At 39.0% G+C, this 23,413-nt stretch overlaps 1 protein-coding gene across 1 annotated transcript; it reads left to right on the top strand.

Annotated features, from left to right (window-relative positions):
* The first annotated feature begins 863 nt into the window (after positions 1 to 863).
* AGA (aspartylglucosaminidase) lies at positions 864 to 13,906 on the top strand. Its single transcript, XM_071556283.1, has 9 exons — positions 864 to 1,032; positions 2,849 to 3,002; positions 3,620 to 3,732; positions 6,703 to 6,815; positions 7,603 to 7,717; positions 8,931 to 9,006; positions 9,702 to 9,809; positions 11,909 to 12,042; positions 12,864 to 13,906. The coding sequence occupies exons 1-9, from the start codon at positions 888 to 890 to the stop codon at positions 12,962 to 12,964; spliced, it is 1,059 nt and encodes a 352-aa protein (XP_071412384.1). The 5' UTR covers positions 864 to 887; the 3' UTR covers positions 12,965 to 13,906.
* Positions 13,907 to 23,413: the final 9,507 nt, after the last annotated feature.

The raw sequence follows: 23,413 nt of genomic DNA, 5'->3' as shown, positions 1-23,413 counted from the left end.
CACCCCTCAGCCCTGCTGACACACAGTCCTCTGGCCCCACCAGCGCTCAGCACACACTCCAGCACCACTGGCAATCTCATCAGTGGGCTGGGGCCTCCCACAGGCAGGCAGGATGCAACACACATTCAGATGCACAATCAAAAAGCTGCGTCAAAAGAAGTGTGCCCAGAGGTCGAGGGAGGTGAATGACCCACCACCTCCAGTACTGCATCCAGCGCTGGGGACCCCAATACAGACAGGACAGTCTTGTTGGATGAATCTAGATGAGAGCCACCAGGATGATTACAGGGAGAGGCACTGCTCCATGAGGAACGGCTGAGAGATTTGGGATTGTTTAGTGTAGGAAAAAAGGCTTCAGAGGGACCTGTGACCTTAGAGTACCTGAAAGGAATTTACAGGAATGATGAGACAAGACTGTTTATGAGAGCATCATGTACTGACAGGACAAGGGGGAATGGGCTCAAATAGAAAGGTTGTACGTTAAATTATGTCAGGGGAAAATTCATTAGAATGTGGTAAGGCACTGGAACACGTTGCTCAGTGAAGTCGTGGATGCCCCATTTCCGAAACTGCCTCAAGGCCCCGTTGAATGGGTCTCTGAGCAACCTAGTCTGGTGGAAGGTGTCCCTGCCCATGGCAAGGGGATTGGCACTAGATGATCTTCAAGGTCCCTATGAAACACAAACTGTACTTTACTCTGCCCTGGGCCTCGCCCTTTGTCATGCCTATCTATATCTCTTCCTCCCCACGACAAGGCCATCCCGCCCCGGCGCCGCCGCCTTCCCACACCCTCACACCGCAACTGCCCGCGGCCCGGCCCAGCGCGCCTGCGCCAACGCCGCTGCCGGGTTGGTGAGCGCAGCGAGGGCCGGGCCGGCCGGGCGGCGATGGCGGCGGGACGCGGCGGGGGCCACGCGTCGGTGCTGGTGGCGCTCCTCTTACTCGTCGTGTTGCCGCAGGCGGGAGCCGCCTCAGCTGCCGCCTTGCCTGTAGTCATCAACACCTGGGCGTTTCGGACGGCTGCAGAGACAGGTGTCCCGGCGGGGGGGCCAGGGCGGGAGGGCCAGTGCTGTGCTGTGCCGCTCGGTGCCCTCCCGGTGCGCCGCCTGCTGTGAGGGGCCGCCGGGCGGATCTGGGGGTTGGCGGTGGCTTAGGAAGAGACAAGCCTCTGAAGCGTGACCAGGCTGATGAGCGTCAAGAAGGACTTGGCTGTGGCTTTGCGGCCGTGGGACGGCGCTGGGTGCAGCGGGCCCGGGCTGTGCTCCCCGCCTGCCCCGGGTCAGGGCGGCCGCGGCCGCGTCTGTCAGCTTGGGAAGGGCCCGCCGCGGGTTCGGGCGCTGAGCCGTCAGCGTACCCCTCCTGTGGGAACGAGCGCGCCCTTACACTGCCCCGGAGCTTGCTTTTGCGTTGATAGTTCTCTCACGCCGAGTCCTGGTCTGGGCTGAGAGACCTCAAGTAAATGGTTTCACTTTCCACTCAGGGAAAAAGGCGTTTAAAACCAAAACAAAACCACACCAGTAAAGACGGGGTTTATGAAATGCAGAAATGCTAAATTAGAGGCATGTATCTGCTAATGTACTTTGCACTCTTGTGGCTTTTTGCACTGATTTTTAAAGGTGCCCTTTGGAAATTCTTTCTTCCCCCTTCCCCCCAAATATAGGTGGTTATGAATATTATTTTTTGGTGCTCTATCTTTTGTGATGTGTCATTGACAGTCAAAGCAAACAACATAAATTGGTTGCGAAAACTAATTTTGAAAGACTTCCAGATTATTTTATCATAGTTCAGTTGTAAATAACCCCTTACTATGGAATTCTTGCTTGTGACATGGATTACCTATAAAGCCTTGTATATGCCAGAAGTGAAATAAATTCATAAAAAATGCAAGGACCTTTGCAGTTACTGAAAGCTTGTGCTAAGGCTACTCACAGCAATAAAGGTAATAGGAATCAGAGCAGTACTCCTCACACTAAAGTTTGTAATAAAGATGATCATATGGTGCAGGCAGCTTCATGCAGTTGCATTGCAGCATTTGTGATGATGAAGCTTCTTCAAGTGGTTTACTTCTGCCAAAAAGAGCTGTATTCATCTGCTGCCTCCCCTGTGCTGAGTCTGTCAGATGATGGAGTGCCAGAGCCAGCACAAGCAGGAAGTCAGACTGGGACTATCAGTTCCAGCAAGCTTGAGCACCTTGGAAAATCTTGCCTGAGGTCCAACCTTGTGAAATCTCATCTGTGCAATGCCTTCAGGTTCCATGTATTCAAGTGATGTTGTTTGGCGTGTCTGTAATAGCTTACAAAACTGCACCATGATCTAGATTGAAAAGAATAGAAGGCAAATGGGGACTAATTTTTTATATATCATTTCCACTTTGGTTTTGTGCTTATGTAGTTAACTGATTTAGGTTCAGATCTTTTTATTCGGTAGCTGGACACTTGATATTCTCCTATGAAGCTTTTGAGGGCTGCTTTTTTTTTTTTTTTTTGCTTTTTTTCCCCCTCTTTTCTCCGAGAAGGCCTTAAACAAGCAGTGATAAAGTTATGATTGATTCTGGGCAGAGAAGTTACTTGACATAGAGAAGGTGTGACAATTGTTAGTAAATAACGGAAAGTTTCCTTTCTCAGTCACAAACAGTAATCAGATATGAAAGAAAAACAATATTTAGAAAAGTGATGCTTGTCATTCTTTTGGTTATATTTATATTTTTACTTCATTTGTAAGTTTTGGTTTACTTTCGTTTATCCACTTACGTAGTGCATTAATATCATGTCCCCCTTTAAAACATTCTTTAAAGCAGTAGTGGAGACTGTTTTCCCTGGTGACATTTAATTATTTGTGTTGCTTACAGCTTGGAGAGTATTAGAGTCAGGAGGTTCTGAGCTGGATGCAGTTGAGAAAGGCTGTGGTCAGTGTGAGATTGATCAATGCGATGGGAGTGTGGGATACGGAGGAAGCCCAGATGAAAGTGGAGAAACAACTCTGGATGCAATGATTATGGATGGGTAAGGAAACTATATGGAGAAAAGAATTATCTCTGTAATTTTTAGCACACTTTGTGTTTGGTTGTGACAGAATCTGGTTGCTTTGGGGCTGACTGTGGGATATGTGTTAACTTGTGGAATTAGAAAAAATACTTACATGACTAGTGGAAGAGTAGGTAATGAATCTTCAGATGTAGTGCAGTAATCCAGCTCTAGATACAGCAGTTGCAAAGCAGATGGTTTGTAGCATTGCTAACTTTCCCTTTAGTTCAATAAACAAATATTTCACTTCTGGAGCAATTTTCTTCTGTAATTTATTTGCTATTTAAAGCTGTCCTGGTTAAAAAGTAATTGCAAGTGTGTCATTTGTGTTATGAGTTTATGTAACAAAGTAGTTACTCTACTGAAAATATTACTTAGATGGAGTTACTGAGCAATAGCTCAATGCCTGTGAAAAGAAACAATACATGTAGGAAGTTTTTCCTTACTAATGTGATGCCATTTGACTATGGCATAGAACAATTAAAGCATTATGATAAAGGAGCAAACTTTTTGATTTAGATGAGAACAGATGTTGTCTAATAAAAAATGTGCTATTATTCTATTTTTAATAAGTTATAAATATTTCTTGTTTCCAGCAACACTATGGAAGTTGGGGCTGTTGCAGGTCTCAGACGTGTAAAAAATGCAATTGGTGTAGCGCGAAAAGTCATTGAATACACTAAACATACGTTATTAGTGGGAGAGTCAGGTAATTATTCCTTTAACTGTTTCCAAGTCATACCCTTGTCTTAAAACAGTTCCTGTTAAAATAGCCATGTTTTAGTCTTGGTAATACAGGTGGAAGAATTCCTTGACAAACAAATAATAGTCAAATAATTTAGAAGTGTTTATTCACTCCTTCTACATGTGAAATAGGTTTATTTTTAGAAGGAAAAAGACCCAGTTTCATGGTTTTCCCACCAGCTTAGCTGCAAATATTAATTTGTAATCCCAAGGCTTTGCTAATATCACTGATATCCAAATTATCGAAGATGATTTATTAAAAGACACTATTATGGAAACTGTTAGATGTAGATGTTGCATTTAAAACCATGGAGTAACTTTTTGTAAGGAATGGCAGAATTAATGGACACTGCAGTTACTTTTACTACTTTGGTATATTTTTAGCATGATTATTGCATGTCATAGTTTAAAAATATTACCAAGGATTTGAATGTAAAAATTAGCAGCACTGAAAACAGCCTGGCTTTGTCCATTTTTGTACCATCCCTTGAGATATTAATATAGACTAATGAGGATCCCCCTGAGCCTTCTCTTCTCCAGACTGAACAGTCCCAGGTCTCTCAGCCTCTGCTTGCAGGAGGCATGTACCAGTCCCTCACTTGTCTTTGTGGTCCTTTGCTGGACTGTCTCCAGTATGTCCATGTCTCTGCTGTGCTGAGGAGCCCAGAACTGGACCCCCAGTATTCCAGGTGTGGCCTCACCTGGGCTGAGTATATGGGAAAGATCACATCCCTTAACCTGCTGGCAGGACTCCGTCCAGTGCTGGAGTCCAGCCTACAGCATTACCTGCCTTTGATACAAGGGCATGTTTCTGGCTGGCATTCACTATGCTGCCCATCACAGTCAAGTCTTCTGCCATATTGCTTTACATCTGGGTGGCCTCAGCACAGCTGGTGCATGGGGTTGTTCTTCCACAGGTGCAGAACTTTGCATTTCTCTTTGGTGAATGGCATGAGGTTCTAAACAGCCCATTTTCTGAGCCCATCAAGATCACCCTGGATATCAGCATAACCCCCTGGTGTTCCAGCCACTCCTCCCAGCTTTGTATAATCTGCAGAATTCACTGATGATACATATTCTGCACCCCAGGTTATTCACGAAGATGTTGAACAATATTGGATACTGATTGACACCAGTTACTATTACTAACTAACTAGTTACTGGCTCCAATTAGACTTCATACCTCTGATCACAACCCTCTGAGCTTGTCCCTTTAGCCAGTTTTCAGTCCTTGTTCTTTGCTCATCAAGTACATACTTCATCAGCGTACTTTGTTGGATCTTACAGGAGACAGTGTCAAAAGCCTTACAGCAGTCAAGGTGTAGACAATATCCACCACTGCTCCCTCATCTACCAAACCAGTTGTTTCATAATAGAAGATTATGAGGCTGATCAAGCATGACTTCCCTTTTGTGAAGCCTTGATGACTACTTCAAATCACCCGTGTGCCCTTCATGTGCTCAGAAATTATTTCCAGGGTTAGTTGTTCCATTTTCTTCTCAGTGATCACAGAGGCGCTGATCAGCCTGTAGGTCCCTGGGTTTTACTTCTTGCTGGTGGTGTAGCTTTTGTTGAGCAGATACAGATAACTACACTCATCAGTTCTGCACTGTTAAAAGAACTGCTTTCTTCATTTGTTGCCTAAATTCTTTAGGGCAAGTCTTAGAAAACTATCAATAAAGCACATGTATATCAATGTAGACTGAGTGCAGGAAGTGAGGAAAAAAATAGCTATATTTGTCATTGTCTGTCAAGAAATTTTCTTGTTTGTCTCTAACAGATAGGGAAGTTTCACTATCAGTGTGCCTGACCTTTTTCTCTTTTTTTCCTATCACTACTTAAGCCAATAATCTGAGTAAAAAATTCAGAGTGTAACAACGACCAGCTCTGCTTCCTGGAATAGAAACAACGCTTCAAAAGTTATGAAAGAATTCCTGACAAAGATGCACAACCACAATAGTATCTTAACAAACAAACAAAAAAAGCAGAACAACCCCAAACCCTGCCTGTTTGTTCTAGAAATGGGAAAATAAATATCTATTTAGTTGTAGCTGTCAGTTTTCTTTTCCTGTGAGTGCTAAAGAACTTTAATTGTGTCAATTATTAAGAAAAACATAGAAAACCTGTCCAGGAATAATTCAAAGCTTCTCTTGATTCTTGGACTAGGTAAGTTTGTTCAGCTGGGTGTTATAGTGACATTATTATCAAGGATTGATAATACAAATTCAAGCATCAGAACCTAGCAACAATATCTGTTCCTGGATAATATCAAAGGTATCTACAGCTAAAAGATGAAAGAACAAGTGATCTTTTTTCTTTTCCCTTTGCCTAATGATAAAAGTCAGTCTTAGAAGTGTAGTGTTCTTTCATTGCTTGTATTGGTGTTTCTTTTGCTCCCTTGGCATGTACTATATTAATTTTCAAAACAAGGAAGCTGTCACTTCTAAAGCTGCAAGGAAGAAGTATAATATGGTGTAAGCTGGTGGATTGTTTTCTTCAAGTATCAGTATTCTAATGGTAAACATTGTGCTGCTATGTTTCATAAAAGACTAGCTTTCTAAGGAAAATATATTTTTATCATTTACTTAAATATTTCTGTGACCCCTGCAGCTCAGGCAAATCTTGCTCCAGTTTATTTTTGTCCAGTTGATTAACAGAGTTGAATTTGTTTCTTTTTCAATGGTAAAACTTGGATGTATTAACATAGTTATAGCGAATTGAAGAAATTTGATATTGCCAGTGAAGGGAGGATGTGCTACTGCAGTTGTACATCACTCTAATGGCTGATGCTGCTCCCTGAAGACTTATTTCTCATCTCCATAAAGGAGGTAGATTTTCTTGATTCCTAAGAAGCCTAACATGAATGCATTATCATAAAATACATAAAACTGTGCATAAATCAATGTGTTTTTTTGTTTTGTTCTTGATTTTCAAGCATCCCTGTTTGCTGTAAGAATGGGGTTTCCATATGAAGATTTAACAACCCAGAAATCACTTTCACTGTATTCAGAGTGGCTTAATCAAAGCTGTCAGCCAAACTACTGGAAGGTACAGTGCAGAGGTGGCAGTGAAGAGGGGGTTTAGAGGGTCAGTAATGCAGCATTGCCTCCTACTTTCAGCTTACATTGAAGTTACACTTTACTGTGTGAATAAAATAAGGTTCTGCTTATTAAACAGAAAAAATTTGGAATTACCAAGCATTTGGTAGACTTGGGAAGTGTATGTGTCTAGTTTTTATTTCTTAGATCCTGCTCGTTTTGCTGCAGTAGTATTTTGGTGTACGAGTTACTTATTTTTCAGTTCTTAGTTGGGACAGGACTTGTCAAAATGTGTATTTTTTGATGCATGTCTATAAATTTCTGAAAGAAACTATTACAGTAATAATTAAGGTCTTTAAGTAGTTAGTTGAGAGGCTTCATGAAGACCTATGAATACATCAGATTAGGGCAGCTGTCCATTAAACGTGCCTGTTGTGGTGAGGTTTGCTTGTTTGGATGGGTTTTTTTTTTGCTTTCATCTGGTTGGTTTTTGGGCTTGAATATTTTCTTTATTTCATTGAATGAGCTGCCTTTTTTTTTTTGTCCACTCAGTTGAACAAAGGAGAGTTTTTACTTTTAACAACCTAACTTTGTAGTAGGAAAACCATTTTGCTATATAATAGCAGAAATCAGTCTTTATTCTTTAAGCAAAGGAAATTGTGTGATTTCACTAGAGCTCTATGGTTTAAGTATGGGGCATTCTGTATGGCAGATTATAGGTATTGATTGTAGTATTTTTAAATTTATCTGTATTGAAGTATAATATATTATTCATGCAAATCACAAAATAATTACAGAATGTGGTACCAGACTCTTCAAAGTCCTGTGGACCATACAAGCGGCCTGGAAGAGTAACTTACAAAGAAGAACAGATCCTCTCACAAAGAAGTTTTCATAACCATGATACTATTGGTAACAACTTTTGGTCACCCTGATGCTTTTCTTATTCCTCTACTGATTAAATCATACTGATTTTAAAGAAAAGTATTTCATATAGTAATTATTTCCTGTTTGTAGTGGCTTCTGTTCCTTATGTGTTAGGATGGAGTGCCTAAAAGTAGGATTTGGTTTTGGTTTTGTTCCAGTGCACTGGCTGCACAGCGACTTGCTTCATTTTTTGACCTTAACTCTTGTTCATTGCCTGAATGTGCCAAATGCAATTCAAGAACTCATGTATCGTTAAATAGTCCTAAGCTGTTTTGTAGTAAATGATGGTGTTTTATATTAGTATTTCAAGTTCTCCTTCCCCATTGTTTTATATATGAAAGAGACGTCATTCAGAATGCATTTAGCACATTGGTAGGATCTGATGCCCTTCCAGTCTTTTTGCAGAGGCCATAGAGTCGGTGTCTCTACGCTTTTAGCTTCTCCTGGTCAGGAAACTTTTCTGTAAGACGTGTCTGTTGAGGTCAGAGAACTGGAGTTCAGCTCATCACAGTCCGTTCCTTGGTTCTCACTTTGTACTGGAGTTTTATGCTATCAGCAGTTGATGCCCTCTCTTGCCCTCTGGAGAGCAACTCTCGCCATATGGAGAGGCTGCTGATCCCAAATCCTGTTCAAGAGATGATCTCAAGTTCTCTTGTAAGAGGCAGTGGCTCTCTTGCCAGCAAAAAATTAGCAAGGGGTAGACTTATCAATCCATTTGGTTGCCTGCCATGTAATTCTAGTTACTTTGGTAGGCAGTATGTCACCTTCTGCCAAATTTAAGCTCATCTTTCTGACATTTTTTTTAATCTCCTTCAAGCACCATTTATAATTTCCAAACTTCGTTGTTCTGGTGTTATTGGTGCTCAGTGTGGTGACACCAGATACTTGTTCTCTACTGGTTAACCTAAGTGTCTGTCAGGAGGCAGTGGCTGGCTGGGCAACAGTAACATACATCTCTGAACAGTGTGGCACTCTGTGTTTCACGCTCTTTTTTAAGCACTTGTAATATATCCTAAAAGTTTCCAAATATCCTATAAAAAGAGCATGTTTTCCTTGAAAGAGTACCACTCTTGTATTTCAGGATACCAGTCATTGGAATAGTCTGGGCATTATGTTTTTGTTTGATAAGCATAGTGCCAATTAAATAAATTTGTTAAGGAGTGTTTCTGAATATGTTTTGTCCTGTTGAAAATCTTAGGTATGGTTGTAATTGGTGCAAGTGGAACCGTTGCTTCTGGGACATCTACTAATGGTGCAGTCCACAAAATTCCAGGGTTAGTAATCTTTTTTACCCACCTTGTTTCCAATGTTAAGCTTGTCACGGTGTTGTAAAACATTAACCTTTAGATCACAGGATGGCCTTAACTTCTGTACACTTCCATAAATCCTAACACTGAGAAACTGATTGAGTGGCACGATGATTTGTGTTTGAGGGAATACTTGTTTTTCAGCTGGCTTAATTCACCATACAGAGAAACAAACAACTGGCACAGTTGAGAGACAACTTGTAAGGCAAGGCACCAGAGACAAATAAGCATTTTGGAGAGGTGTGCTGTCTGAAAAGAAACATACATAAAATCAGAGCCCCAGGCTTGTGTTTTTTCTTTGAGATACGTTTTCTACCCAGTTAGAATTCATGGCTGTCAACCACGTCAGACAATTTCTGGATTTAACGACAAGTTATTGAACATATTAATGTCCCCAGCTGCTTACTGTTGCCCACAGGCTAAACCTCACTGGCCTTGCTATAGTCAGTGTAATAACAAGCAGTTGTGCATTGGAGGTGGATTAAGCTTCAGGTCAGTCAAGTTATCACAGATCACTTTTACTGGTAGTTTTAAGACAAGACTTCTGACTGTAGTGGAGTGACCTCTTTACCTGTTCTGTTCTCCTGTGGGTTTACTGCTAAGTCAGCTGGAGGCAGTAAGGCTGACAAAGTTTGGGTTTTATTTTTCATTGTTCTCTACAGCCGTGTTGGAGATTCCCCGATAGCTGGAGCAGGATCTTATGCGGATAGTACAGCTGGAGGAGCTGCAGCCACTGGGGATGGTGACATTATGATGCGGTTCTTACCCAGGTTTGTCCTTAGGGCAGACTTTGCTAGCTTTATGCAGCAAAATGTGGACTCAGCAAATGAATTAATTGATTAAAAAGACGATCTAACTTACTGGCTGCTGAACTGGGAGTAGAGGGTGGAGTGGAAGGGGAAGAACAGTAACAGAATCAAGTTATCATTATGATCTCTCTTGAAAGACAAATATCTTGATGACAGATCCCTTAATACGGCCAAGCTGTGAGCAAATAGGCAGCAAGTAAATGAGCTGAGTAATTTCCAACCTGTATTTTAACAGAACTGATTAGCTTTCTCCTCCAAAGGGTTTTTTTGTGTGGGGAAAAAAGTATCATAAATTGTAGTGAGGATGAGACGTGGGGTCTCAGATTACTCAGGAGGGTGGGGAAGTGTCCCTGCAACAATCCAATGTAATTACATCTAATTTGAAACTGGAAGAGGTGTTTTAGTGCTGTCATCGTGGTTGTATAAACTTTGTAAAATAGGGCTGTTTTCATCACTGAGTCTTGACAGTCATCCTTGTGGGTTGGTCTCAGCAGGAATGAGTTATGGAAATCAGTGCTGAACATAGCAGGCACTGATGGTGGAAGGAATATATAGAAGTGGCCTTCATATTGATCAAGTGCTTTTTCTGAAACTCTGGCAGCTGAGAATGCCTGCTAGGACTTGCATATTTACAAATGTTCTCAATGAAATTCAAGCTGTTCCAAGCTTGTTTTGAAATACAAGGCAGTTGACAAATTCATAAATTATCTATCCTGTCATATCAGATACCAACAGCAGTAGTGAGCTGAGGTTAGTCAATAAAAACTGATACTACACCTTAGCAGTCTGAAGTGTATGCCTGTAATGCATAAAACATTTTGTCTTGGCACCAGTGGGTTTTAGAAAACAACTCAAACTAGATGGTTAATCACTGCTTCCTTGTAGATAAAGATTTTTACTGATTTTATGTATTTAGATACTCCCACATGAAAACAAAGACTTAAATTGACCTACCAGAAGTGACAGAAGTGGCAAATGAAGGGCAAATTTGCTAATATTTGCTGTCTGCCTTCTTTGAGATAGTAACTTCTTACTGAGTTTTTGATTAGTCAAGAGACCACTGTGAATTATAACTTTATATTCAGATATTTTTCTTTAGATAAGTTGAATCTATTTGATTGATAGAATAAATCGAAGATAATAGTCTCAAAATGCAAGAGAAGTTCTTTTCTGTGCTACTTTGATAACACCTGTAGTTAATGCTATCTGTAGATCTCTTAGTGTAGCAGGAGTTGGCCTTGGTACATGCATCTTTCTTTAAAGTAGTCTAATGTGTTTTGCTTGTAAGTTATGTCTGTCTTATGTTGTCATTTAATCTTCAGTTTCTGAAAGAAAATGGCAACAAACTGATATTTTACCTCTGAGAACATTTTGGAAATGCCAAATGATTTTTCTCAAGCATTTCCCATACAGTCATTTGTCTAATGATACTGTAGATACAAAGAAAGCTCATTTTGATTCTCTTACACAGACTGAGATTTTTTTGTAAATAGTTTGCAAAAAATTTGAAAGCGAATCCACGTCTTGACCAAAACATTGCACCTTCATATTCATAAAATAAAGAAAATTTGTCAGTTTTCTGAAACCTAATTTTTTTCTGAAAGATTTTTTTAATGCTTACTGAAATCAATAATTTATCAGTAATGTAATATTGAAGGTTAGTTTTCTTCAAAAAATTGTCTTGACATTAGACTTTTTGAAAACTAGCAATAATTCCAATGTTAAACTTAATCATTCAATGAAAAATAAAAGTTACCAACTCTTGTACTGCTTCTTTGCAGTTCTTTAACTGTTATTTTGCTTAGTCTCTTCTCCTGCAAATGATTACAGAGTTATCTCTTGGCTTGGTCCTCCCATAGAACAATAGACAGTATACATGGCATCTTACTTTTTATTTAGAACTTGAGTAATAATTACCAATATGAAAATGGCCTAAAAAGTACTTATGTGTTTTCATTATTCAAAGAAACCAAGATCTCTTAAATAATATTTTAGAATATATAGCCTGAGTATGTCTAATTATGTCTAACTATCTGGGTATGGGGTTCTTATTTTTTTAGTTATCAAGCTGTGGAATATATGAGGATGGGAACAGACCCAACAGTAGCCTGTCAGAAAGTTATTTCCAGAATCCAGAAATATTCTCCAAAGTTCTTTGGTGCTATCATTTGTGCCAATACAACTGGAAGTTATGGTATGTATTTGGCTTTGCAGGCAAAGGTGCTTGACTATCACAGAAGTGCAAAACTGAAGATGGATTTTTAAGCAGAATGCTTTAATTATTCTTCAAGGACTGCAGTAATACTGGCCATCCATAGTACTAAATGCTTGTTAGCAGGGCAGCTGTGTCTTAGTGCAGATTGGAGATATTGTAATTTTCCTTTGCATTTTGATGTCTTGGACTGTCACAAAATTTATGGAAAGTCTTAGCAAAAATCAAAAATATGTGCAATCAACATGTGTTTTCCTGGACTGTGTATAATTAATTTGAAGGTTTTAAAGAAGAATTCTTATGCCTTCCCTGAATATGGCATAAGGGAGGGAGAGTGTGATTGTTAAGCATGGCTTCAAAGCTTTCCAAGAGTAGTCATTGTGCCAGGCATCTCATTAATGAGCTCTTAGATCAGTAGGAAGTACAATTTGCTAATCAACATGGATTATTTACTCAGACTGCTTATTGCTGTTCTTTGATCTCTTACTTCCCATAGGTCTATGTTTAAGAGATTAGTGTTGAAGGAACTCATTAAATTAATCAGGACTGAAAGAGAGATATTTTCCTAACTTATGTTACTTTTTTGAATTGTATTATAAGGGCATTAGTTGCACTATAGCAGCCAGTAGTACTGTATTTTAACTTTAAATACTTCCAAGATGTGTTGGGTTAAACAGATTGTTAAAGAATAATTACACCATTGTAGTAGAATTAGTAACTGGGTCTTTAGATGATAAAATACAATGACAGAGACACTAATCCCAAATGTAGCACATTATAATTTTGTTTTCTTTCTTTCCTAGGTGCTGCATGTAATAAAGTTCCAGGATTCACTCAGTTTCACTTCATGGTTTCTAGCCCTTTGCTAAGTCAACCAACTGAGCAAGTAGTAGATTGCATTTAATTTCTTTTGTCCTCTTAACATCTCAGCTTAGAAGGGGAAAGTGCGAAGGTTCCCCGTGTGTTGCTTTTTAAATTGCTTGTTTCAAGCATCTAAAGGCTCTTATGATCTGTTTGTTTTCCTCAGAATTGATGAGTGGCTGGAGCTACAACTCTACATGAGACTTATTTAGAGAATACTTAATTGTCTTTCTAAGATTTAGTCCAGGTGTTCTTTTCTCTTGCAAATAAAATTGCATAAAAATGCTGACAATCAAGGAAAGGGCATTGAAGAGTAGTGGAGACTATTTCAAAGCTTTATTGAAGAGATAAGCATCTCCTTGTGGACCATTCTAACTTGTTTTGCAACAGCTGAGAATACATTTGAATACAGAGAACATAAAAGCATCCTTGGTAGTACAAACCTTCAGAAATATTGGTTGACTCCAGATGTGAAGACAATTGGAAATCTTCCTGTCACCGTTTTTTTATAGTGGAAATTAAGTGATTTCCTTAGCACTAATATGCTGTGGATTTCCTGCAAAGGAGCTGTTGAATACCTGGAGCATGACAGTTCCCTACAGCTTTGAGTTTTGTCATTTTCTGTGCCTAGAAACACCAGAATTCATTTGTAATAGCACTCCAACATCATGAGGATTGTTCCTTAGGTATTTGAAGGTCTGTTGGATTGTTCTCTTAACTTAGTATGCCTGTTGATCATTTGATTGAATCTGCTAAACTTGAGCTGGGAAAAGGTAAAAAGGGGGAGTGAGTAAAATGATTGTGTCTTGTCACTTTAATTATTCTTTGTCTACTTGAATAAAATTATTGGGTAATAAAAGCACACCTTAATGTATCATGTATAAATAAAAGTGGTTTAGATGCTTATGTACCTAAGAGTGATTGTTGCCTTACGTTTCAAGTTGGAATCTTTAAAAGCTGGAAATAAACCTTTTAGTCTAGAATAGCTATTTTTAATGGTCTGCTGCTGAACTTCATGAACAAAATTATTTATTCAAGGGATTCACTTCTGTCACTGGATCTTCAGAGCATCTTGTAGCACAGAGTTCACTGCAGGCCACAACAGGCTTTTGTCAGAGAAGCTCAACTGAATAAATCATAGTGGTTTAAGATAAGTTCACTACCTCTCCTACCTACAACTTTCTGCCATGGCTGCTCTATCTTCAGATAACTCAGGCAGTCAAGTGGAAATAGATTAATAAAATCCAAGTGATTGTTACTTTGAAGATTGCATTGTTCATTATGAACATAGGAGGTTCAGTACTGAGAGCTGAGCAGTAATATCTCCAGCTGCTTCAGCTGATTCTGCCAGGATTCGTTTCTGAAAGAGGCTGGGAACATCCATGGCTTGCTTTCTAGTGTGCTTATGTCATTCTGTGCTAGCTAGTGTATGCCAGTAGAGGTTACGACTGCTCTTAACAATGTACCTTGAAGTCACTGTTGCAGTGCTGACTTCATGCCATGTGCTGGTCGACAGCTGGCTGAACATGAACCAGCAGTGTGCCATGGTGGCCCAGAAGGCAAATAACATCCTGGCCTGTATCAGAAATAGTGTGGCCAGCAGGACTAAAGAAGTGATCGTCCCTCTGTAGACAGCACTGGTGAAGCCACAGCTTGAGTGGTGTGTCCAGTTTTGGGCCCTTCACTACAAGAAAGGCACTGATGTGTGGCAGCATGTATAGCTAAGGGCAACTTAATGTTTCAGCTGGTGAAGGGTCTAGAGAGTAATTTATATGAGGAGTGACTGAGGGAGCTGGAATTGTTTAGTCTGAAGAAAAGGACACTCAGGGGAGACCTTATCAATCTCTTCGACTACCTGAAAGGAGGCTGTAGCCAGGTGGGGATTGGCCCCTTCTCCCAGGCAACGAATGACAGGACAAGAGGAAGTGGCCTCAAGCTGCACCAGGGGTGGTTCAGGTTGAACATCTGGAAGAATTTCTTCACTGAAAGGGTGGTCAGGCATTGGAATAGGTCACCTAGGGAGGTCGGTGGTGGAGTGACCATCTCTGAAAGTGTTCCATGAATGACTGGATATGGCACTTAGTGCTACAGTTTAGTTGGCACGGTAGTATTTGGTCAAAGGCTGGACTTTGAGGAGGTCTTTTCCAACCTTAACGATTCTATCTTAATTACTTGTCTCTATGAGATCTAGATACTAGTACATGTGGTTTGAAAATGTAGGTTGCTTTGTGATGATGAATTAGTTATAAATGAGATGGTTAGATTGTGTAAATTGTTTTGATACATTGTTAATTTCACAATATAATAACAACAAAGTGCCTTTGTGATGCTATGGAGAGAATTCTGAATTTAAAAAATAACATTTAATATTTTGTCTTTAAAATATTTCTTTAAATGTTATTAGTGGTGTTCTGTTATGCTTGGCATACACGTAATATTTTTAAAGAAAGATAAGTATGTACAAATTCTTGCCAAAAGTAAGCAAAAACTGACTTTTCTGTTGGGGTTGCAAAAATAATCTGAATTGTTTTCATTTCAAGGAATTTTTTATTTTGAAGTTTTTATTATCCAACTTTTACTACAAAAAGCAGAAAAAGACACAAAATATGAGTATTTGTAATTTAGTGGTACAATTGAATATATCCTGTCTGTTAAGTTATGGGCCTTTTTTAAGTTCATTAGCTTCATTAGCCTGCTTTTTTTCTGTTTCTAAAACTTTTTACCAAATTAACACTTCATGTAAAGTAGACAGAAGAAGAATCTTAGCTCAGTGGTCTGACTTAAGAAAGTGCCATGTTTTTGCATGGCATCAACTTGTTCTTTAATAATGCAATATGTGTCAACACTGACAACGTATGCACTTACTGAAAGAAACTTCCCTGTTTCACCATTTGTGGGTTATCACTGAAATGCGTTCTTTGGTCTGTAACTGCCTCAGTTATATAATTCAGAGTTTCAGAGATTTCAAGGTTGACTCTCAGATGCAATCTACAAGTAACACTATATAAACTGGTGTGAAGCTATTATCTCTTCACAGAATAAAAACAACAGTGATGCTGAAATTGGATTAGCATTTGTTGTTTGGGTTTGGTTATCACATGACTGCTGAAACTCATTAACAGTGCTATTCATTATTGTTATGAAACACAGAATGTGTGCAGGATTTCAGTGCTGTTATCTGTAGTCTGTGTGTGTGAGAAAACACCAGTGATACATCAGTTAAATTTGATCTACCTCTAATATACAGCAGGTGTGTTACATGTGAAGCACCGAATTACAAATTTTCTCACTGAAGGGTCTGTTCATTCCATTAAATTTACAACAAAACCAGGAATGTCCATGGAGCAGATGTGGCCAAATCTCAGGATTTTGTAAATGGTCTTCATATTATCTTTTAAGCTGCTGAGTCAGGAGCAAGCATTTGTGTTTGTGCATTTAACTACATTAGCTGTGGCTTTATTTTATTTTCCCGACTGTTGAAATCAACATAGGTAAATACAGCTGCTGGTGCAATGCTCTCTTGGTGTGATTAGCTTATACCTTTACAGTGACAGGTGGTGATCTCTGAAAAAAAAAACAACAGCAACTTCAAAGGGTGCCAGTTCAGGGAATTTGTGTTATTGGTGACTTCTTTTTTTGTTTCTATGAAAAAAGTCTCTAAAAGAAGTTTTGATTATACTTTTTCTAGGCAGAGATTTAAAAAAACAATTGTAAATGTCAGGGGGTTTTATTGGTTAGAAATGATGATTTTGGTGCTCTGCAAAGAAAAAATTGTCATGTGTTAGATGAACAGGAAGTGTCTTGTTTTCACCCTTTGCATACTTGCCAGACAGACTGCAAAATACATTTTGACTCTTATGTTTGTTGCTATGCTATTATTTTGATTGTGGGTGTTGTATAAAATACAGAAAACGTTCTATGAAAAAGTATTCAATGCCACTTGAATGTAGTTGTGAACTTGGGTTGCATTTTACATTTCTACTTTCTAAGCATTTATCATTTAAAGATCTGAAGAAATAAGGAATTCAGTTGAGCAAGAAATTCCGTGGTCATGGCTTTTGTGAAAAAAGTGCCTCCTTACGTCTTATCTTACAACTGCATTTGCAGGTTACAAATGTCAGGGTAACTGAACAGGAAAAACTCACTGTGGTACTCTGATCTTGACACTTTTAATTTTTTGGCTTTTGATTGTTTCAAGTTTCAGTGTTTAAGTTACTTCTCTGTTGAAGGTTCTGTAACTTGAATTCACAAATGTGTGTAGTCTCAGATGAGCTTTTTGTGAAAAAATTACAGCATTTTGTAATTTTTTCCTATTGATTAATTTCTTGTAAAAGAAATGCAATTACATATTTACATCTAGACACTTACAGGTTACAGTGGTATTTCATAACACTGTGTGAAGAAACTATAATATTAAATAAGCTTATAATTGCAAAACTGAAATAATGAATATAAACTACGTAATTTCTCTCACATAGAATTTTAGGTTCTGGATGTTTTATTGTTTGAAAGTCTGAAGAATGTTTGCCTTCGTGTTAATTATTTTCACAGGTTCTATTACCACATTCATTTTGCTCATGGTCTTCACTTAAATTGCAGTATATTTTATTTGTTGTTTCTTGGGACCTTGACAAATTAGATTCTCTACAGGACTCCTTCTCTGTGGGATAAATCAGGTTTTTCAGCAAGTTTTCATTTGTAACTGTAATTCTCCTGTATGTCTTCCTGCCCCTCACTCCTGCCCCATGCCAAGTAAGTTCATCTGAGGCTTAAATTATATTTTAGGATGACTTTGATAAGGGTTAGTGTTGCATATCCCTGATGCCATTTCACAAAAATTTCAAAAGTCACCTCCAGACCAAATAAATATATAGCTTACACTTTCATTACAGCTAGAAACTACAGCAATTTGTGAAGTACTCTCTGGTCTGTCTAAAGCCTTTTTCCCTGTAAAGGCATTCTGTTCTCCTACCTCCAGCCTCTGTACTCAGAAGAATCCTAGTGGTGATTTTGCTGTTCTGCTACCATTAGTGGTACTTTATACTTTCTTCAAATGTGTAGTTTATTGTTTTTTAAATACCTTCTCTTTATTAATTTTGCTTTCTTTGCTGTCAGCAGACCTGTCACAACAGCTTTATTGACACATTCTGACTATACTCATCTAGGTTCAACTGTTGGTTAATTTTCTTTCTGAAGTTTACTTCATACATGATGTAGACTGTGTTGTATTATTATTTTGTCAGGTAGTATTTGGCAGGGAGGATCCCAGTTCTGCATATTTAAATTCCTAAAGGTGACATCATTACTCAAGCAATAGATTCCAGTATTGCAGTACTGCAGATTTAGAATTATACCACCTAGATCATGAATGCTTACTGTTCATAAATAGATGCTTGATGGTATATGTGATTATTTATCAAGTATAATGGGACAGGCTATTTGAAAATGAGAGTTGTTATGCTGTTAACTTAATACTGCTCCTGGATTGCCATTGTTATAAGAGAAATTCCAAGACAAATTATCGTAAATAATCTGTGAGTGTTATGAGTTGGCAGGCTGATACATAGGGAAGTATAAAGCAACTGAAACTTTCCATAAATTAATATTTTTATCTACAGCACTTTTCCTGATGTCCTGATGTCAGCTTGTCATCTAAGCTTAAGGGTGTTATCAGCCTTTGATTTCTGCAGTGCTACTTCTCCCAGCCTGCTGTGTCTCTTTCCTGGAGGTTATTGTTCCGATATCAGGACTGGCAGACCAAGGTGTGCTTCATGCCAGATCCAGCAGTTTTAACCTCTCTGACCTCCATCTGCACCTTGCACTGAGAATAGCAGTTGCCTGCACCCCATTCCATCAGCTTTGCTGATCCAAGAGCAGCAGCAAACAGCTCCAGGGCAATTTGGCTGCAGTTGTTTGCTGGGAGAGTATGCATCAGGTATGTATGTTATACCATCCTCATTTCTGTGATTTGGGCTCCAAGACTCGTATTTCAACAGAGGTCATCCATAAAAAAAAGTAACTGCACTGAGCAAGGAACCGTTAACTAACAGTGAAGTGCTGAAGACAGCATTATATTTTAAGATTTTTCTTTCTCGAGGATGGTTTCAGCTGGATAAAGATTTGGCTGCCCCCAAAGGGTTGATACTACCCACATCCTCCAGTATGTTCTCTCTTTGGTTAAGCAGTTGGTTCTGGTGATCCACAAAATGGATCAGTTTGCTGTCTGGCTAAAAACTATTACTTTTCTCATTTCCAGAGGGTCAGTAAGCAAGGTATTCCATTTGACCTTATGGCCACAAAGCTGCTAACACCAGCACAAGAGACTGCAGGAATATGCAGCAGGGCTCTGAGGAGCATGGAAAATGATCCAGCTGGTGACAGACAGCACATACTTAGTTTGGCAGAAGGAACCTGTTCAAAATTTTCCTGTAGAGGAGTAAGGTGCCTTTCTTTCTGCAGGTTTTATGATTCAGTCCTCAGGCTAAATGCCTATCTACTCTTTGTCCCAGTAAAATCCTGTAAAGACATGAGAAGTCAGCATTGGAATCCAGGATGTGAAATATTTCAGGGAGTGTTCTTATCAACAGGCTATTGTCATGTTTCCCATATTCTCTCTTCTGTCATGTCACTACTTAGTCATATGTCATAGGTGTCCTATTTTCAGAATGGGAAAGTGCAAAATCTCCATACAAGTTTTTTCTGATCATCTTCTCTTAAAATGTGAATTTGAATTTCTGCTGATTGAGGAGGCTTTACAACTTGATCTTATACTTCAGAGCAGCTCCTGTTACTACAATGCTTTATGAAAATGTAAGGACTATGAATTCAGTCTCCTTGACTGGCTATTTAATTGAAAGTCACTGTGAAGTGTACTTTGCGTTAACACCACTGTGTTTTGGACAGACTGGTATTGGACTCTTGGGGATTTCTGTCACAGGGTTGTGGTTACTGAACCACAATTTTAGAGAAGAGACAATCGCCAGTATGTTCCATGGAGCTAAGATAACATCTGCAGGCATATTCAAAAATAGAGTTTGAACCCTGTAATTTAATTTGAAAAATCAAGACTCTTTCAGACTTTGATCTTACATAAAGTTGTACTTTTATAACAATAATGTAGTGCCTCACTATAAGAAATGTAAGTTGTTGTAGTTTGGGATTATTATGTAAATTCTCTCCCCTGCCACTTAACTGCCCAGGCCAGCGGTTAACAAAAGAAGCAGTTAACTGTGATCGCTGGGGTGGGGGCAGGTTTGTCTCTTTTGGTTTTTTTTTTTTGGATATTCTCGTCAGTCTTGGCTCGGCGGAAGGGGGGAGTGGGGACTCCAAGGAGGCAGGCTGCCCTGCTGGTTACTGCTGGGGTTTTTCCCTGGCTGTCTTGCCGCTGCCTACTTCGGACCACCTTTTCCTGCCGTGCTGCTGCCTGCCTTGGATTTGCTGCTGGTTGCTCGTACCTTTCTGCTTCTTGGACGGGGAACACAGGGGGAAGAGACTGAGTCCATCTGAAAGCCCACTGCTCGTCTGTTTCGCTGGAGAGGGACTGAAACTCACTCTGCAGCCAGCCAGGCTGTGACAAGGACACTTAAGTATAACCTTTTCTCCCGGAGGAAAACCTGCTGGGTTTTGTTGTTGTTTTTTTTTTTTCTCTTATGGTGTTGGGGAAGTGGGTTGCACTAGTCTGTTTACATATATATATATATATATATAGCAGTTATCCTTCTTGTATTAAAATTCCTTTTCTTAAATTTGATAAAGAGTGGTGTGATTATTGTGGAGGAGGCCCCTCCCCTGCTTGTGGGTAAAACATTTTGGTTTTTCCCCTCAAACCGAGACAAAGTTCTAGTGCCAGATAAACTGTCCAACTGTCATTTATATTTTTTGTACTTTGGTCATGCAGCTATTCATAGGATGACAGTCAGTGTCAACTTTACCATTATGTTCTGCTTTGTAGCTGTGATTTTTCCAGACTTGCCATTTGGGAAGAACTTCAAATGCATACTAGAATTTGAGGTAATCTGGTGTTGTAATTTTGGATGTTAAATAAATTCTCTCCCTCCACTACAGAATTCAAAAGCCTATTTTCAGTGTAAATTTAATTCTCCCTCAGTGAATTACTAATACAAGTAGTATTCTATTCATCTGTTGCTAATTTTGCATTGACATGAAATGGTAATTGTGCATGTATAAAAAAAATGCATGTCTGTCAAATAGCTGGTTATAAAAGTATAAAAGTACTTTAAATATGGGTAGAAAGACATGGGCCTTAAATCTGTTGATTCTAAACTGAATGCCACAAATTGGAAAATAAGCATTAGTTTCAAATATTCTGCCTAAACTTACTTAAACTGTAATAGTAACTAAAGTGTTACCAGAACGCAGAAACTGGGCATAGCATATTGAATTATTATTTTGTGAGTTTAAAATTTTTACTTCACATGTATGACCTTGATTTGATGCTCTAAATGCTGTTTTGCATAGCATCTCACCTGAGTGCATGGGCTTTATAAGGTTAGTTTTGTGGTATATAAAACCAGAAGAAGTGTTTTCTTCTTTAAGTGAAAGATAGGTTTCTGTTATGAGTCATGCTATCATCATGTTATGTCTAAAAAAGCCCTCTAAAAGTGCTTAGAAGTCAGCTTTACTGGAAGTCACCTTTTTATTACAGAACTGCCATCATGACCTTGTTTCATAAGTCATCAAGTCAAAGGAGCTTACGTGAGCCTGTCAGTCCTAACAGCCTTCTGTGGACACTGGTAATAATCCCATTTCTCTTAGTTGTTTTTGGGTACAGGTCAAAGTAACAACTGTGTCAGAATCCTAAGGCCTTTAAAAATGGCTGTATTTTTTTAAGGCAATTTACATGTGCTTTCATTAGGAATATAAATGACAGAAAATGTTTGGGATAGACAGTTCCCTCTTTTAACTTACATCTTGTTATTCTTTTTATCCTTCACAGTTGATTGTGTGCAATGCAAGCCATTAAAATGTGTAAGCCAGATACAAATTTAAAAGAAGTGTGTACCATCACTTGCACTGTAATAGATGAATCAGTGTGGAAAAAAACCCCCACATTTGTAAACTATTAGGCCAAAAGCTGAAAACCAGGACTTTTATCTTGAACAAGCAAAAGAGATCTTTTCAAGAACTGTCTACTGCTTTTGCACCCTTGGCTGCAGTTTCTTTTTGAAAAATGAGTCGGGGGGTCTATCCAAGATAAATTTTGCTGCCAGCTTTTTTTGGATAAAAGTTTTTATAACCAGCTATCAGCCACAGCTTGTTAAACAAGTTGCAAAGTGCTGTCCTCTCCAAGAGAAAAACAAAAGCTAAAAAAGGAAATTAAAAGCAATGTTTGAAAAAGCAGTTAAGATTTGTAGAGGCATCTAGTAAATTAGTTTTCATTGTCTCTTGCTTAATTTCTTACTTCCCTTAAGTGTAAACGTGTCAGATTCCTCCACATGCTAGTTCCCTGAGATAAGCTCAGGGTATTCTTACCCTTTATTTACTCTTCTGCCTTTTCCAACTCTGAGATGTTATACAACTAGCATATAGTGCATATAGCAAAATTAGGCTGATACAAATATACCACCCCTTCAAAACGGGTTATTTTTTTTTTTAAAACCCCGAAATATATAACATGTTCAAGAAATACAAGAATAGAAAAAGTGAATGGACTGCAGTAGCTAATAAAAACAGTTAATCCTTTAAAATGTGTGTTATATGTAAACAGATACTCACTTCTTTTCTTTCTATTAATGTATGTATGTATGTATGGCCAAACTTTGTGAATGAAGATTTGGGAAGGGCTTTCCCCACGTGGGGGTGTGCCCTTCGAGCCTGCGCAGTGGATTTTTTAGGGGAGGCACAGTGTGCGCAGAACTGGCCCCACCGTTTCAGTCCTGAGGTCCATCTGCCACGGCCAAGACAGTGAAGTCCTCAGGACTGTCTACAGCACCCGGGTACAATAACCGGGGCTGACCCTGCTGAGCATCTGAGATCTGACAGGATCAGATGGCAGGGAGGCATTGAACTGCCCGGTACGGCCTCCACTGAGACTCGAACTCACGACCTTGTGATCAGAGTCAGGAGTGCTCACCATTACACCCTCTGGCTATTAACCTAAAAGACATAATAACCCAACTATTATTTTTCAAGTGTCAAAGTCTGAAAAAGTTATTTAGCTTACAGCTTCAGTAAAGCTTAACATTTGTAGAAGGCAAGTGATCAAAAATGATTGTATTTCTTTTTTTTTTTCAAGTTTAACTGAACTACTGAGGATTTATCCCTGTGCAAGACATCCAAAAGCATGTACAATTTAAAAATAATCAAACATTTTATCAGTGTAAGGAATTGTACAAGTACAAGTGAGGAACTGGTTAGATGGCAATTTCAAAGATTTAGATGTATAAGCACAAGCTAGCAGCAACATATTGGAAAAAATCAGTCTTCATCATGTGAAGTAGCTTGTTTTGTTCTCAGGTGGAGTTCTGGACCT

The sequence above is a fragment of the Pithys albifrons genome, chromosome 5, assembly GCF_047495875.1.
Source record: "Pithys albifrons albifrons isolate INPA30051 chromosome 5, PitAlb_v1, whole genome shotgun sequence".
NCBI classification, from domain to species: domain Eukaryota; kingdom Metazoa; phylum Chordata; class Aves; order Passeriformes; family Thamnophilidae; genus Pithys; species Pithys albifrons.
This window is presented reverse-complemented; position numbering and strand designations above follow the sequence as displayed.

Bases quoted from the DNA above. Each gene is read 5' to 3' on its own strand.
- AGA (XM_071556283.1), top strand. From the start codon at position 888: ATGGCGGCGGGACGCGGCGGGGGCCACGCGTCGGTGCTGGTGGCGCTC. The intron at 3,003-3,619 runs GTAAGGAAACTA...TCTTGTTTCCAG, and splicing joins GATGCAATGATTATGGATGG to CAACACTATGGAAGTTGGGG. The intron at 7,718-8,930 runs GTAACAACTTTT...TGAAAATCTTAG, and splicing joins TCATAACCATGATACTATTG to GTATGGTTGTAATTGGTGCA.